At 36.0% G+C, this 17,054-nt stretch overlaps 6 protein-coding genes across 6 annotated transcripts; 5 read left to right on the forward strand and 1 right to left on the reverse strand. All coding sequences in view use genetic code 12, as the record gives it.

Moving 5' to 3' along the window:
* Positions 1 to 144: 144 nt before the first annotated feature.
* J8A68_000927 (ubiquitin-specific protease) lies at positions 145 to 2,508 on the forward strand (the record flags this gene model as incomplete). The annotated part of the gene is made up of 1 exon (XM_049410655.1): positions 145 to 2,508. The coding sequence occupies one exon, from the start codon at positions 145 to 147 to the stop codon at positions 2,506 to 2,508; it is 2,364 nt and encodes a 787-aa protein (XP_049265757.1).
* Positions 2,509 to 3,094: 586 nt separating this feature from the next.
* ARO3 (3-deoxy-7-phosphoheptulonate synthase) lies at positions 3,095 to 4,318 on the forward strand (the record flags this gene model as incomplete). The annotated part of the gene is made up of 2 exons (XM_049410656.1): positions 3,095 to 3,149; positions 3,267 to 4,318. 2 exons carry the CDS (start codon positions 3,095 to 3,097, stop codon positions 4,316 to 4,318), a joined length of 1,107 nt encoding a protein of 368 aa, XP_049265758.1.
* Positions 4,319 to 4,675: 357 nt separating this feature from the next.
* On the forward strand, positions 4,676 to 7,906 carry J8A68_000929 (uncharacterized protein; the record flags this gene model as incomplete). The annotated part of the gene is made up of 1 exon (XM_049410657.1): positions 4,676 to 7,906. The coding sequence occupies one exon, from the start codon at positions 4,676 to 4,678 to the stop codon at positions 7,904 to 7,906; it is 3,231 nt and encodes a 1,076-aa protein (XP_049265759.1).
* A 120-nt stretch (positions 7,907 to 8,026) lies between these two features.
* J8A68_000930 (uncharacterized protein) lies at positions 8,027 to 11,746 on the reverse strand (the record flags this gene model as incomplete). The annotated part of the gene is made up of 1 exon (XM_049410658.1): positions 8,027 to 11,746. One exon carries the CDS (start codon positions 11,744 to 11,746, stop codon positions 8,027 to 8,029), a length of 3,720 nt encoding a protein of 1,239 aa, XP_049265760.1.
* A 1,104-nt stretch (positions 11,747 to 12,850) lies between these two features.
* On the forward strand, positions 12,851 to 14,362 carry SPR3 (septin; the record flags this gene model as incomplete). The annotated part of the gene is made up of 1 exon (XM_049410659.1): positions 12,851 to 14,362. The coding sequence occupies one exon, from the start codon at positions 12,851 to 12,853 to the stop codon at positions 14,360 to 14,362; it is 1,512 nt and encodes a 503-aa protein (XP_049265761.1).
* Positions 14,363 to 15,443: 1,081 nt separating this feature from the next.
* Positions 15,444 to 16,655, forward strand: J8A68_000932 (uncharacterized protein; the record flags this gene model as incomplete). The annotated part of the gene is made up of 1 exon (XM_049410660.1): positions 15,444 to 16,655. The coding sequence occupies one exon, from the start codon at positions 15,444 to 15,446 to the stop codon at positions 16,653 to 16,655; it is 1,212 nt and encodes a 403-aa protein (XP_049265762.1).
* Between the last annotated feature and the right edge of the window lie 399 nt (positions 16,656 to 17,054).

Here is a 17,054-nt window from a genome sequence, read left to right on the forward strand (position 1 = left end):
GCTATGTGGAGTGTGAAAGTGGGAAAGGAAGAAAAATAAATTTTCAAATTTCCCTTTTGAAGGCAAAAACTTTCTTGTTGCAATTTATAGTGTGTTGCCAATTGAACAAGTATAGCATAACAAAAGGTGATAGGCAAAAGCAATATGTTACAACTTCCTTCTGATATTCCATCTTCAATTCCAATTGGATCCAAAATCTACAAAGATGATTGTATGTACACCTTCGACACCCCAGAAAACAATCCATTAGGTCTCGATATCGATCTCAAGACATATAAAGCATATTCACGTACCCATAATTACAACTACACCAAATCAAACTATCTCGAAACTGGGAATAGATATTATCTCAACATAACCAAAACCTTAAAACCCCAACAAGAACAACCAAAACTCTATGATGATGAAGGAGAAACCCCTCCCAAAATTCAAAAATTAGAAATCAAACCGGTCAAAGATGAAGATTATTACAATACCTCAATTACAATCTATGACGTTGCCGAAGATAAATCCTACACCCGTGATCAAGTCTCACCTGAATTTAATTCATTAATTGATGAAATATTAGCTGCCAATTCTTCCAACACTCAGGATGAAATCCAGACCTGGCAACAAGAAATCCATCCCTGTGAACACTCCCTCACCATCCCACCTACCGAGGTAGAAGCGGTTGATTTATCGAAATGTCATGATTGTGACTTAAAAGAGAATTTATGGATTTGTTTATATTGTGGTCTGCTCGGATGTGGTCGTCAACAATTCGGACTGGATCTCAAAGGGAATGGACACGCTTTGGGACATTTCGAAAGTCTGAAACATCCAGTCGCGGTTAAGCTTGGTTCGCTTTCACAAGAGGGAGAGGGATATGATGCCTATTGTTATCTATGTAATGAAGAAGTCAAGATTCCTGACTTGGCAGAAAAATTATCCCCCTTTGGAATTGATTTATCAAAATCGATCAAGACTGAGAAGAATTTAGTGGAATTGAATATTGCCCAGAACTTAAATTGGGAATTCCGATTAGATGGGGCTAATGGAGAGAAATTACCTCCTGTGTATGGGAAGGGATTGACGGGGTTTGCGAATTTGGGAAATTCATGTTATTTAAATTCTGTAATCCAAGCATTGTTTAATTTGGATACATATCAAACTTTTTTCAAACTGTTGATATTTCCTCCATATAACGTAAACCCAGCTGAGAATTTATGTTCCCAATTGATAAAAATCTATGATGGGCTATATAGTGGTCGTTATTCCGTGCCTGGTCAATCTCTCAAAGGGGATGATTATCAATTAGGACTCAAACCACTGGCATTCAAGACTTTAATTGGAGAGAACCATCCTGAATTTAGAACATTAAAGCAACAAGATGCTTTTGAATTTTTGTTATATTTATTGGATAAATTAGATACAGAATTCGGAATAACATTAAACCAAAGCTTGAAATTCGTAACTGGTCATAAAACAATCTGTCTGAATTGTGCCCATGGTTCAATCAGGCATGAATTGGTAGACAATATCTCCGTCCCCATCCAAGCGGAAGTCTTACTGGAGATTGATGGAAAGATTGAATATAAACCGGTGGAATTGATTGATAGTTTTAGGCAATATTGCGAAACGGAAGCTATTGAAGGATATGACTGTGATGAATGTAAAGTGACTCCAAATGTTGCATTTAAGACTAGTGGATTCCTGAGCTTTCCGGATTATTTGATTGTTAATATCCAAAGAATCGTTTTGCAGAATTGGGTGCCTGTGAAGATCGATGTTCCGGTTGAAATTCCTTATGAGTTGGATCTTGGAGAATTTGTGGCACCTGAGTTTGAAGATGAAGAAATTGAAATAAAGAAGAATGAAGAAGAGGCAAGTGAGAGTGAGGGTGGATTTGTTGCGAATCAAGAAGCGTTGAATATGTTATTAGGTATGGGATTCCCAGAAGTACGTTGTCTTAAAGCTTTGTATAACACTGGAAATTCCGATGCAGAAGCAGCTACGAATTGGTTATTTTCCCATATGGATGACCCAGATATTGATTCACCTTTCAATCCTACCCCAGCCAAGAAAAACACCGAACCCGATGAAGAATTAATTGGCAATTTAACATCAATGGGATTCACTAAGCAATTAGCTAAAAAAGCACTTATATTAAATTCCAACCAAGTTGAAGCAGCAGTAGATTGGTTATTTTCAAATCCAGATGATGATGGAACAATACCTGAAACCGCCAAGCCAATTGTCAATATCTCCCAAGAAAAATCTCAACTTTTGAAAACATTATTAGAAAAGAATGAAACTAATGGGACCAAGTATAGATTGCAGTCGGTCATTTGTCATAAGGGGACATCACCACATACTGGTCATTATGTTGTGTTTATTCGGAAATTGATTGATGGAGAATGGAAATGGGTTTTGTTTAATGATGAAAAGGTTGTTTTATGTGATGAGACTAGTCTACAAGATATGAGAAGTACAGGATATGTATACATATTTGAGAAGATTAAGAGTTAGTCGTGGGTAGGATCTATATGATAGAGAAGTGTATAGTAGTGTAGTAGCTCATCCAATGGAAATGTAATTGATGATATATTTTGTGTAATCTGTAAAAATATTCTATGCGGCTGTTGATGTAAGAGAATTCATTTACGATTAATTTATGAATTGAAAAGTCTCTGCATGTCTTGTCGATATTCTGTTATCTATGAGATTGTGTGTATGCACATGTGGTATACAGTAATAATAGATAGGCTCAACGTGGACAATGTGTAAGTGTGTATGCATGGATACAATGTCTGAGTGTGCATATTACCATTTCTGTAATGATAATTGGATGAATAAGTAAAACTGTAAACGAAAAAGTATAATCTGTAAATACAATGAAACAAGCGAAATTATTTTTTAATGACTAAATTTAATTTGAAAAAAAAAGAAAAAAGATTTTTTACAGTTTAGCGTACTCCGGTTACAGGCCTACCTGATGATGACTCTTCATTTCTTTTCGTTAATCATTTGAATTTTTCACTTTCTCATCTTCTTTTTACTCTTCTTATTCTACTTCTTCTTATACCACCATCCCAATTAAATATAAACAATCAATATGTTCATTACTAACGAGCACGTAGGAGATAGAACTCGTATGGAAGATTGGAGAGGTATGTACATCATTACACTAGACTACACTACACAAACCTTATAGCTATTATAGCTCTAACAACTATAGGGCATCACCATCATCGACCATTCATAGAAATACTAACATAATTTAATAGTACGTGGTTACGATCCTTTAACTCCACCTGATTTATTACAACATGAATTTCCATTAACTCCAGAAGCTCAAAAAACTATCCTAAAAGGAAGAGATGATTCAGTAAATATTCTTAATGGTAAAGATGATAGATTAATGATTGTAATTGGTCCATGTTCTATACATGACCCAGTAGCTGCATTAGATTATGCCGACAGATTATATAAACTTGCTGAATTGCATAAAGGTGAATTATTAATTGTTATGAGAGCATATTTAGAAAAACCAAGAACTACTGTTGGTTGGAAAGGTTTAATTAATGATCCTGAAATTGATGGATCTTTTCAAATTAATAAAGGTTTAAGAATTTCAAGAAAATTATTCGTGCAATTAACTTCAAAATTACCAATTGCTGGAGAAATGTTAGATACTATTTCTCCACAATTCTTATCTGATTTATTCTCAGTTGGTGCAATTGGTGCTAGAACTACTGAATCTCAATTACATCGTGAATTGGCCTCAGGGTTATCTTTCCCTGTTGGTTTCAAGAATGGTACCGATGGAACTTTAGGTGTCGCAATTGATGCCATGAGAGCTGCTTCTCATCCTCATCATTTCCTTTCTGTTACTAAACCAGGTGTGGTTGCTATTGTTGGTACTGATGGTAATAAAGATTGTTTTGTTATTTTAAGAGGTGGTAAGAAGGGTACAAATTATGATGAAAAATCAGTTAATGAAACTCAAGAAGAATTAATTAAAGCAAAAGTTGTAAGTGATCAACAACCAGGTCCAAGAATTATGGTTGATTGTTCTCATGGTAATTCAAATAAAGATCATAGAAATCAACCAAAAGTTGCAGCTGAAGTTGCAAGACAAATTGCTAATGGAAGTAAATCCATTTGTGGTTTAATGATTGAAAGTAATATTGTAGAAGGAAGACAAGATGTTCCACCAGAAGGTAAAAGTGGATTGAAATATGGTTGTAGTATTACTGATGCTTGTATTGGTTGGGATAGTACTGAAGAAGTATTGCAAGTGTTGGCTGATGCCGTTAAAGCAAGAAGAGCATTGTAATACCACCATCTCGTCTCCTTTCGTAAATAGTCCTTTAATATGTTAATACTCCCGTAGTAATATAGTTACAGTCCCGTAGTAATATTTTTTTATTCCCGTAGTAATTTAATACCACGCCTCGTGGTATAATTAATTCTCGGCGGTAAGATTACTTTTTTTGGTACTAACAATGATCCTTTACCCGGCCCCGGAGTACAAACAAAGAGAAATAATCTCCTTTTTACAAACAAACAATAGCCACACCACTTCACCCCTCTCTCTCTCCCTATTCAGACTATTTATAGAACTGTAGCTGTTTTAGGGTTGATTAAGTTACTTTGGCACTATTACTGACTACATCAACTGTTAGTCAAGCAAATGCGATCGTTTATAAAATCACATCGAAGGAATGGTTCTTCTGCAACTTCACAATCAGATCGATCACTGTTCGAAATTACCTTTGCCGCACCTCCACCAGTACAATCACCGCCTCAGGCACCACAACCACCACAACTGGTACCACCATCACTACCGCAAGTCTCGAGATCCACTCCCATAAACTCACCAAGAATACCCTACACGACAGGAGAACAATTCACACCACCATCCATGCCCTCACCAGCACCTTCCTCCTCATTAAGTTCTCCCAAGAAACTATTATCACCCATCAAGAATCTCTTCAGTTCTGGCAAACAACCAACTACACCAAGTTCAAATGATCCACTTCAGAAAATAGCAATACCCCCTAAAAGGAACAGTAAACTCAAAATAATAAAACTGAAAACCACAACCCTACCTCCACTCCCAACCACCACTAATACCAAATTCAAAAAAGTCCCTTCTTCACCCGCTCTTTCCACCACACAACCTCGACCACAATTCCAATCCACAATGTCACAGACCCATGTCCCAAGAGTTCATGTCTGGCCAAATCCAGATCCGACGGTAGTTCCTCCAAAACGAGTCACATCAATCCAACAACTCGGGGCACCTATTTCTCTCTCCTCCAGCACAAATACTACTCCAAATAATAATTCGAATGAGTCGTATATTAGTCATATTAGTGAGAATAATAGTCTAAGGTCCGAGGCAAATTTTCAAACCAAACAAGTCTCATTTGACAATCTATCCCCAGCATCTACCAATCAGAAAGAACAACAGATAGTGTCTGATGGGGAGTCGGAATATGATGAAGAAAGTGATTCGGATCAGTTTTCGTTCGTGAATGATATGAAAGGCGGTAGAAATACTCTGGTTAAATATTACAAGAATAGCGATGGGAGTGATAGACGGAAGAGGAAGAATGAGGTGGGGTTGGGGATACAAGGGGGGAAGAATGAGTTTAGTGAACGGGATTTGGGATATGAGGTTGATGAGTATCTGGATTATGATTTTGAGAATAATGGATTAGATGATGAGGATGGGGTAGAGTTTGGAGATGATGATGATGAGGTGAGATATAATAAATTATTTGATGATGATGATGATCAAGATGTGGTGGGAAATGGTTTAAATATACGAATTGAAAGAAGCAATGATGATCTTGAGCAAGATCTCGGAGATGGAAATGATAATGACGAGGAGGGATTATACAACAACGATTATGATGAATCTTCATACAATGACATCTTCAGCGAATCAACCAACATCTATAGCATCGACCAACCAGCCCCAGAAATATCTCCCTACAACCCCACCCCAAGCACCACCCCGCACCACGAAGTATTCAACCTAGCATATCATCAATCCATCCAAGGCAACCGCACAAACCCAACCTCCCTGCCACCAACTCCATCATCACCAGTCAGACCACCTAGCACGACCGGAGACATACTTGAGAAATATCTCGACCTAACTGACACACATACACCCAAAACACCCACATTTAGTAGCCAATCCACCCATGCCCTGCCACTTATGGAACTATACGACCTCCATAGTCCCCTCATTAACGGCTTGACGATCGGAACTAATCTCCTACATCGGGGAAGGAAGACTGAGGAACGGAGTAGGGTGTTCATACATCGACACCCATTGGATTTGAATAGTGCTATATATGATAAAACTATGGATGCGAAGTTGGGAGGAGAGTATGGGATGAGGAATAGAAGGTGTTTTCATGGGAGTTTTGAAGAGATTGATTTGATTGTCGAGGGGAAAGTAAAGGAGTTTGATCTATTTTCGGATATGTTATTGTCGAAGGGGAAAAAAGATGCTGTTGAGCATGATAGAGAGGTGGAGGAGACTGTGTTTGGGCTCGGGATTGAGAATAATGGTGAAATTTATAGTGCTGATGACGCTTCGGAAATGATTGAAGGAGGGTCGTTTGAGAATGGGTCAACAGGTAGTGTGGCTAGGTTGGCAGGTGAATCGAAAGAAGAACAATCTGTTATGGAAAAGGATGTGAAGAGTGTGGGAGAGGTGTCTAAGCAAATTCCAACTAGATATGAAGGTGGTACTGAATCCGAGAATATTAAACGAAAGTCAGTCCAGGATTTAATGACAACATTGGGTAAATTTAATTTACTGAATGTAGATGGTGCTCCTATACAAACAGACACAAGGAGAGAATCAGTGGTGGATATGATGGAAACCTTATCTAGTCTTACTTTGCAAACTGAAAATAAAGGTACTATTGATCCAAAACATGCCGAAATTGCTAAAGAACAGAGAAAATCTATTGCAGATATGATGGCAACATTATCTAATCTCGCATTACCAAATGAAGAAGCTGCTGAGCCTGCAGCTGCTAAACAACAGAGGCAATCGGTGGCGAATATGATGGCAACATTATCGAACATTGAAGAAAATAATAAATCATCAGCTAATAAGAAATCAAATAGAAAATCGATAAATGACATGATGTCAACATTAGCCAATCTCGAACAGCATACAGTCGTCATCCCGAAATCTAGATCAAAACGAAAGTCCGTAAACGAGATGATGGCAACTTTGGACCAAATCCAAATTCCCCAATTCACCCAACCAGTACCCACCACCACAACACTCGGTCCGGCTCCACCAACAGAAACAATCTCCGATGAACCAGCTGACAATACACCAATCCTAAAAGAAACAGGTTTCTTCGATAACGAAAAATCGCTCATCCTAGACCCGGACCTCCTTGACGAAATTAACCAACTCCCCCTCGACTACGACTTCGACGCCAACCAACAACAGCAATCCACTCACTCCCACACACCTACACCAGACTTCCACCGTTCCAACTCCTACCACAATCGTCCGAAAAAGATCGCACCGCAAGGTCCAGGGGCAGCACCACAAACAAATAGAATCGAGATGTTGGGCGGCAAGACCGTGACGTTCTATCCGAAATCAAATAGTGTGAGTCGTGATACGTCCTTGAGTAGTAGTTGTAGTTCTGGGGGAAATGAGGAGATCTTTACAGAAAAACCCGATGAAGAAGAGGAGGATGAGCAGTCGTCGAATGAGAATGACTATAGTATGCTGGGACATAGGTTACGTCGAGAAGAGATCGAGAAGAACAAGAGATTGTTTGGGATTAATAGGTATGGGAGAGGGGCTACCCCTAGTCCGGTGAATTCGCTTAGAGGTGGACGGGATTTGGGAACGATTAATGAAAGATGATGATGATATAAGTAAGTTTAAACATTTTGATTAATAGTGATTAAATACATAATGATATATAGGAAGTTGGAAATAATAGAATTAATAATTAATAATGTACAAAATAATAATGATGGTGAATTATGGTCCAGTGCTGATACGTTGTTGCATGAACGTATTAAAATCGTAGTTTTCACTGGTTCGATAATCAAAGTAATTAGAATCGTATGTATGCGATGGTATAGTATTTCTTTTTTCCTCTTTCAGAGTGAGCTTTGATGATTCACTAGCACTTCGAGTTCTTGATAGTGTTGCTGTTGTGTTTCTAGGCTTTTCAATGTTCAATTCTTTGGCCATGGTTGATTCTTGACTCTTGTCTTTACTCTCCACTGATTCTTGAGTCTCTTGTAAAGGTTTCATCTCTGGAACTGCCTTCTGGATTACATTCATCTTCTCGGGTGTTGCAACCACATATTTTGGTTCACTCGTTTTCATTGGAGACCTTGGAATCCTAATCCTATTGGAAACATACGTCACCGAACTCCCACCAGCTGAGGACGACAACGAAGAAATTGAACCACCACCTCCAGTTCTCTTCTTAGCTAATTCATGCAACACTCGACTTGAAGTCGGCATCGTACTCAATTCTTTTAATTGAACATTATATGGAAGTTTATAGTTAAGCTTCGTCACTTCCGCTATTTCCGGATTTGATCCTAGTGTCGTACACGATGAAGTCGTGGATGGTTGTCTGGAAGTGCCCCAATTGGTTTTATATTTTGAGATTATGCTCAAGATGTCATCATCCAGTTCTGGTTCAGTTTCAGTATCGTATTGTTTAATTGTGTTATCATTGTCGTCGTCATCGACATCATCGACTATAACGACTTCAACCTCTTTTCCATCCTTAAGTTTCTCAGTCACAGATTTGTAAGAAAGTATAGAATCTTTTCTATTTACCACAAAACACAAATCAATCTTTTCATCTTTAGTCAAATCAATCACCACATTTTCAGTATCCTCTTCGTCAGCTTTCTTTGTGGTCTTTTCTTTGATCTGCCTGTTTTGGATTTCTTTAATCATGTTCAGAATAAGTTTGTCATGCATAGCCAAGCCGGGCAAATCACCATCACAATCCACTGTCTTTGATTCCTGGAAATCGACAGCATAATTAACTTTGGAAGGTGGTGGTGCGACGCTAATATTCATGATTTCTCCTTCGACTGGTTTGGCTTCTTTTCTGGATGGAGAAGGGGAATGATGTTTCGGTTTTATATTGAGTGGCGCTGTTGGTTCTTTGAGTGTTTCTCCTAAAGATTTGGACCTGGTGTGGGTGTCGCTGGGGGTTCTGATACTTGTTTCGGGGTTAAAATCAATGTTATACATTGATCTATGCCTTGTGTGTTTGACTGGAGAGCCTCTTCTTAATGTATTTTTGGATTGTATATATGTTGGAGGAATGGATTTAAAATCGCCAAATGGCAGTTGTGCCTCTTTCTTATCGGCCTCTTCTGTATTCTTCGCCTGTACTGAACTATTGTTTACCTCATTATTAGTCCGTTGTTGTTCCAAGCTATTCTTCTTCCCATATAATTCCTTCAATCTCATCCCGAACCCCATGTCTGATTCCGATTCGTCATCTTCATTATCCAACCCCAAAATACCAAATTGTCGATTGAAATGCCTGACCGCTTCCTTTCCAGGCACATTCAACTCCTTACCATCCCCGCTACCATTAGTTCCTGTGTCAGAGTGTGTACTCACCGATCTAATATCGGAAAACGTAGTTCCATTATATGAGGATGGCGTTCCCTGAGAATATTCATCCAAAACTCTTTGGTCATTTAGGTCAGGAATCTCGATTTGGCCAGTTGAGGAATAAAAACTATATCTCTTCTTATGTTCCGTGTCGGGTTTCAGCTTGGTTATCTGGCTGTTGGTTATGTTGCTGTTATTATTCGGAAATTGAAAATTCTTCCCCGAGCCTTGATTAACTTCTTCATCCTCATCATCATTGGCTTGAGAGTCATGTTGAATGAAAATTGTGGTGGTGGATTTGCGACTGATATGTAATGGTTGAATTAATGATTCTTGGCTGGAGGATTTATTACTCATCACATCTTCCCAATCGTCATCATCATTATCATCATCTTGGCTCATAATTTCTTGTTCTACAGCATGGAAAAGTTGACGTAATTTATTAGAATGTGGATTAAAGTTTAATTGAGGAGCTGATTTTGGACGTCTACGACTAAGATCTCCAACTCTGATATCGATTGATTCTTGGATTGAATTATATGATTCCGTACTGGTTGCGGAATCACAGGAACCTGTTGATGATTCTGAGATGTTTCTTGTATTATTGGTGACAAATGGATTGGGAGGTTTTGTGAGCAGGATTGTGCTTTTATCTTCAACTGTCGACTTGGAACTGTTTAATGTTGCATGAGTGGTTTTCTTGGAGATTAAATGAGTTTCAAGTTCAGGTAATATAGCTAAATTCTTTGCATTGGGTGACCTTGGAATCCCTTTTCGCTGTGATTCCTGCTGTTTCTTAGATTGTTGGATGAACTCCTCTTCAATTGGCGCTGGAGCAAGTTTCAACACCTTTCCGCGATTATATACCTGATTAACCAATGGAGGTTTTCTACTTGGACTCTTCGGAATCACAATGCTGTTTTCAACTTTGGGTTTTTCTGGGGTGGTAGCAGCAAGCTTGTTTGGTTTTCCTGGGGATAATGCTGATAATGTTGGTGATGATGTTTCCATTCGCGTGGTTATAAATTCTCCAATTGTACTGAATGACCCGATTGATGATACTAATGATTTGTCACTTAAGGTACGTTTAACATTCTTTGATATTTCAATTGATTGTTCTGGACTAATGAATAATGATTTTGGTCGGGTGGTGGAAAAAGCCGGTGAATTTGGTAATTTAGGTAATGATTCCTTTTGTTTAATGGTAAAAGAAGATTCCATGTCTTTGGGTTTGTTATCAATAAATGGATTTTCGCCATCTTTAATACTCATTGCAGGGGTTGGAGGAAGACTTTTGACAAATTTCTTAGGAAGTGAGTTGTGTTTACTTAATACACTTGACAGTCTCGAACCGGTATTTGAGACTTCTTCAATTATACTTAATTCATCAAGATCTTTGAATCGATTGGGTATTTGGAATTTATTCATATTAATTGGTGTTGGCAAACTTATTGGTCTTCTAGGAAGGGAAAGTTTGATTTCAAACTCTTGATCATCTGTCACTGTGGATGGTATTGGTTTGCTGTTGGGTTGGATTGTTTGAGTTGAATCTTGTAGGTTTATAAGTTTGTCAGTTAGACTGCTATTCTTACTTCCTAAAGTCATTTCATCCATGTCAATCAAATCTTCTTCTTCCACCTCGTCTTCTGACAGAGTGTCTAGTTTAGTGTAGCCATTCGGTGTGAATATTAAAGTTCCAGATGAAGTCCTGGTTCCATTATTAACTCCATATGGATTATTCTTATTATTATTATTATTAGTTATTCTCTTTGGAGGGGATCGACTTAATTTTGGAGGGAGGGTTAATTGAAATGGTACTGGAATAATATATTTACTATTTTCGCGTACAGGAGTTACATGTAATTTCTTAGATACTGGTGATTTTGATAATTGTCTTAAATGAGTTGGAGTTAAATTTGGAGATGATACTAATGATCTAATATCATTATTGTCATCATATTTATAGGACAAGGGAGAAGTTATTCTTCTCTTTTCTGGAGACATGCTTCTTAATCTTCCAGACATTGGTGATGGAGATGGTGATGGTGATATTCGAAGATCATCAGTAGATGAAACTGGTCTAACTACTCTAGTTGTAGACATTTTGATGGGGTAGTCAATTCTTTAGTCGGTTAATAGCTAACTGTTGGGTGAAGGACTGAAAAAGATGTTGGAAGTAGTTGGCTGGTTATTGTAATTGTGCTGTAATTTGTTTAAGAATATCTTGAATCTTAACTTTTATGCTGGGCATTAAAGAAAAGAAAAGAAGAGATTATATCTTGTTTATATTTTATCCTAATTGGGAAAGAGGTTTTTTTTCGCAGCATGTTCCACAATTCTCGTAATTAATAAAGAACAATGAGGAAACCTCTTTTTAAAAAAAAAATTCCTTTTAATTACACCTTTGTTGTATTCGTCTCTTCCTATCGTCACTTTATTCCAGTACTGGCAATTTGGGTAGTAAAACAATACTATTGTGATAATCGCCTTTGTAGTTTGTTAAATTTTGTAGCAATGGTAACTAGACAATGGGCAGTTTTGCATTCATCGTTTATCTCTTTTTTTTTTAATGCATAGAACAGCTAGCTCTCCAAATCGCAATTGGCAAGAATCAAAACATAGCCATGTCTGATGTGTATAATTATTACCCTAAACGAATAAAACAAGATTAAAGTTTATTAATGAGGAGCTACTATTTTTAGCATTATTGTGAAATTACAACTCAGATCTAGTATTGCCTTTTTTTACTTGGCTCTTTTGAAGGTGCTCCAGTTCGGTTGTCATTTCAACTAAGTGTATCATCAACTTCAATTATAGTTGTTCATGATTTAATAATAATCCTATTTTATTATCCCAACTGCAGATAGATTTATAAGTCATGAATCACCCGTAGAAGAGTGAATTATACTGTAGTTTATTCTCTCGATAACTGAAATGATTTAGCTGTGATTGTTTTAAAAACTTCAGATAACTTATTAAGCATCCTAAACAGCTTGAGTTAACCCTCTTCATATGTTTTGGTAGATAATATCTATAACTCCTGTAAATTACCTATTGTAAACCGTTTGGATGATTGTTTATTTTGACATTTTATATTTTTGCAACAAATTTACTCTTCTTTTTTTGCAACACAAAATCTTAACTTCCTTATCAACTAGCAGTATTAAATACATACAATAATAAACTTGTTAGAGAATAGATCAAATAATGGAATTTCAGATGTCAAACAATTATTTCCAAACACGCCTTGATGCAGCAAGTAATCATCCATTAAATTATCCATCAGCAACAAATAGTGAAAATGATGACAACATTTCCAGTCCGACTAGTCTTACTACCATCCAAAGCGCAACTAATCTATCCAAATTAGATGGTTTAGCCAATACCAGGAACAACAATAAACTGCAACTAAGTATAAGCTTAAAAGAAATCGAATCTGAAATTGGTGGTTTGGTTAATAAATACACTCAAAAAGCTGGTTTAGCATTCTTACCCAAACAAAGACGTAAACATGTTCATAAACAAGGCGGGAATTTTACAATAATGTTAGCGGGCTCAAGAGGGACAGGCAAGACAAGTCTTATCAATTCTTTATTTGGAACTGACTTATTGCCTTTAAAAGTTGACAATGAAAAGAAAGAACAGACTATCAATGTTAATAGATTTGAATTGGTTGAGGATGGATTTAAATTAAATCTTCAAGTTATTGAAGTAAGTCAATTTGGTAATTCTTTAGATAATCGATATGCTTGGGCTTCATTATGTAATTTTATTGATGAACAATATCGATCATATTTATATCAATCTCAACAACCCAATAGGACTTTATTGAATGATACAAGAGTACATGTTTGTTTATATTTCTTAAATGCTGCAAAAGATCAATTGTCAGAATTAGATGTTCAAAGTATGAAAAATCTTGCCAAGAAAGTTAACTTAATCCCAATTGTTGCAAAAAGTGATACCCTTACTCACGAAGAATTAAAAAATTTTAAATCAATAGTAAAACAAACATTGAATACTGAAAATATTAGTATTTGTCACATGATGAAGAATCTTAAATTGCTTGAAATTATTAGTTCCAATATGCCGTATAGTATTATTTCATCAACTGAATGGTTTCGAAATGAAGATAATATATTAGTTAGAGGTAGGAAATATGATTGGGGATTGGTCGAAATTGAGAATCCTGATCATTGTGATTTCTGTCTTTTGAAAAGTCTCTTAATTGACGAAAATATGCTTGAATTTACCTTATCAACTGAAGATTATTATGAATCATATCGAACTTCGCACCTTTCTGAGAAATTATTTTATTTGGCTGCAAAACAGTCTGAATCAATTTTGAATCTTGATGGAATACAACAATTAATAAGTTATAATAAATTAATCACAAAAGAAAAAGCCATCAATGAGTCTTCCAAAAAAGCTGGGAATAATAATATTCAAGATGAATTTGAACAACGGAAACGAGAGGTTAAAATCAGGATTGGAAAAGAATATACGGACGAAGAAAAGAGATTGGATAGTTGGAAAAAGGATTTAATTCGAAAGCAAGAGAATTTTAGAAAAGAATTGGAAAAGCTAGGTAGATATAGAAAAGATTTACAAAAGATGCTTGAAGATATTAATGGAAGACGTAATGCTAGTGACTCAAGTTATCATATAAATAGTGAGATTTCTTCAAGGAGTAGTTTTAATGAAAATAGTATTTCTTGAGAAATTTTACCCAAATATTTGAAATTCTTCAAAATGTTTGATATTTATTGATTTCGGTACTTTCATTGACTTCGTTGACTTTGCTAAAGCTGAATACATTGCTATTTATAGAAGTTAGTCTTCAAATTAGTCTATAAGTTGTACAGTATAAATCCTAATATGTCAATAATCAGAAGAGGTCGTGTATATGATCAATTCTTATGTATTGTATTTTTTAGTTTGTAATTAATAGCCCTAAAAATAATTTCTCACTTAAATATGGAACCAAGAAGAGTTCGAAAAAAAAAAAATTATCCATCACTTTCTCTTCTTCTATAAATACAAACAACATGATAGTTTCTATTTGAACTAAGGATATACAAACAGTATGTAACCCAAAAGATACAATTTCCCCTCACACAAATGCAGCATTTGTTAGTTTTATTTTTTAACAGGATGAATTTTTGATTTCTAAGTATGTTTTTCTGGCATCTCTAATGTTAGAGCTTTTCAGCTCAATGAATACAACCTTTGACTCCTATCTGATCATTAAATTATAAGATTATCAAATTGCTTTTACTGTGGAATACATATGAGGATATTTTACTAACTAAATTTGTTGCAATAGATTTTATAAGAATTTTTTTTTATAGATTTTGTATATTTTTGTTTTAATTGATACTTTAATGTTCATTGTGAATGATTAAGAATGTAGCAAGGAGCTGAGTAGTGGCATTACTAGCACTTGGTCTCGAGAGTTATTCTTGTATGACCGTCTATCATATACAAAGTGCGCCTTCGTTCAAGAATTTGGGGTCTCTATTCTAAATATGGCTGGCATTGACAGGGATGCCTACCATCTAGATTTTAATTATGCCCTTTTGACAAACTCATCCTCTTCTTCTTCGTTGTTTCTTACAGTTTGTTAAGACTAGTGGTCTGTTCTTATCACTAGTCTTTCAAAGTGTACCCTGTATAACCGCAATAGTAACGAAAATTTTTTATGATCGGTGCGCTTACAAAGCTAAAAACGGCAAAAATGAAAATGCATTGCGAGTTCAACAACCACACAACCACAGGAGTTAAACCTAAAGAACGAAGCATGTCCTTGGACCTCAGTTCAGATGAGACTGAAGGAGGTATATACCAAGATGAATTAGCCGACTTTCATCCATTTGAACAACAGCAACAGGAAGAGCAACAGTCACCACCAAAAGAGAACAGTAGACAAGTTCGATTAATATTAGATCATACGGCATTTGTACGTGGGATAGGAAATGTTAAAAGATGGTTTAATGAAGATTACGTAAACCAAAACCTTCGTAAATCAGATGAGGTTGTTGTTTTGAATTTATACATACCTTCCTACACCTTACATGAATTTGAATTTGTCAAGAAGGGAACTTCGATTAGTGCTACTAATGCAAGAGAAGCTATTCGCTTTATTGATAAATATGTAGAAACTGAGAATGATAGCTTTGAAAGGATTAAATATAATTTATTATTAGAAACTCCCGAAGATGCAGCTCCTCAATGGGGAGAATGTTTGAAGTTTAAGGTTCATAAACCACGGGTTAAAGAGTTTCCTAATTATAAAACAAAATTGGATTCAAATGTCCTCGGACAAGGAGGTATTCAAAATGATGATAATGATGCTGAAGATAGTTTTTCACAACAGTTTGGTAGTTCATTATCTATCAGTCAAAGAAATAAAGTTAATGATATTCAATATGAGAATTCTCCATCATATCAAAACGCACTTGAGAATTCAAACAAACATGCGGAAATGCCAGTTAGGTTAAGATATCTTATTAGAACATGTATTTATAAGAGATTTATCGAGAAGCATGCCCCATTTCGTAATGAATTAGAAGAATGGAAATTAGTCACTGAAGATCCAATTGCAAAAATTTGGGCAAAAAGTTTTGGAATTGATTGTTTGAATGTTAATGAAGCTGAATTATTACTTTTTCAAAATTATGATGTGAATCTGTATCATCTTTATAATCCTCACAATAATTTCTTGAATGAAGAAGAGTATGATCCAAGTACAAATATCTTACAACATACAATTGATACTACTTTATATACATATAGAGATGCCCGTCAGGAACCACCTACTGTTAAGACCAGAGGGAGAGATTCTCGTCGTGGCGGAAGGGGAAGAAGAAGAAATAACAATTGGGCAAGATTACCAACTGAGTATGTTGTACAAGAAAGTAGACAAGAACGTGATGGAAGTTCTGTTAAGAAAGAGAAATTTGGTGCGATTAATTATGCTCCCAGACCTTCTGGTGAATTATGGGAGCCGTAAAGAGTGTGTGAATATGAGTTGGTTGACTCATTAATAAGTTTTTGAATCCGTTTAATCCTAGAAAAGTGCAGCAAAATGCTCCTCATACTGTAAAGATTGTTGCAGCCAGATGAGAAGTCTTGTTGCGAAGATTTCATTCTCCTCCATTATTTCCCATATTTTACTAAAGACACACGATGTCAGTGTTTTCTGTTTTTTAAGTTATATGTGTGGCCTACGCATTAACTTATGCTTCTTTGCAAATACATAATTGGGAAGTTTTGGGAAAACTTATATCTGTACTAGAGAAACCTATTTTACATAATAGTGGTGAAAGAGAGAAGTGACTTTTAGTTGTTCTATATGCAGTACGTAAGCATTTTTGAAATATATTACACGACCTTTTGCTTTTTTTCTTTT

The sequence above is a fragment of the Hemisphaericaspora subhashii genome (assembly GCF_019202705.1).
Source record: "Hemisphaericaspora subhashii strain CBS 10753 chromosome Unknown scaffold3, whole genome shotgun sequence".
In the NCBI taxonomy this organism is placed as follows: domain Eukaryota; kingdom Fungi; phylum Ascomycota; class Pichiomycetes; order Serinales; family Debaryomycetaceae; genus Hemisphaericaspora; species Hemisphaericaspora subhashii.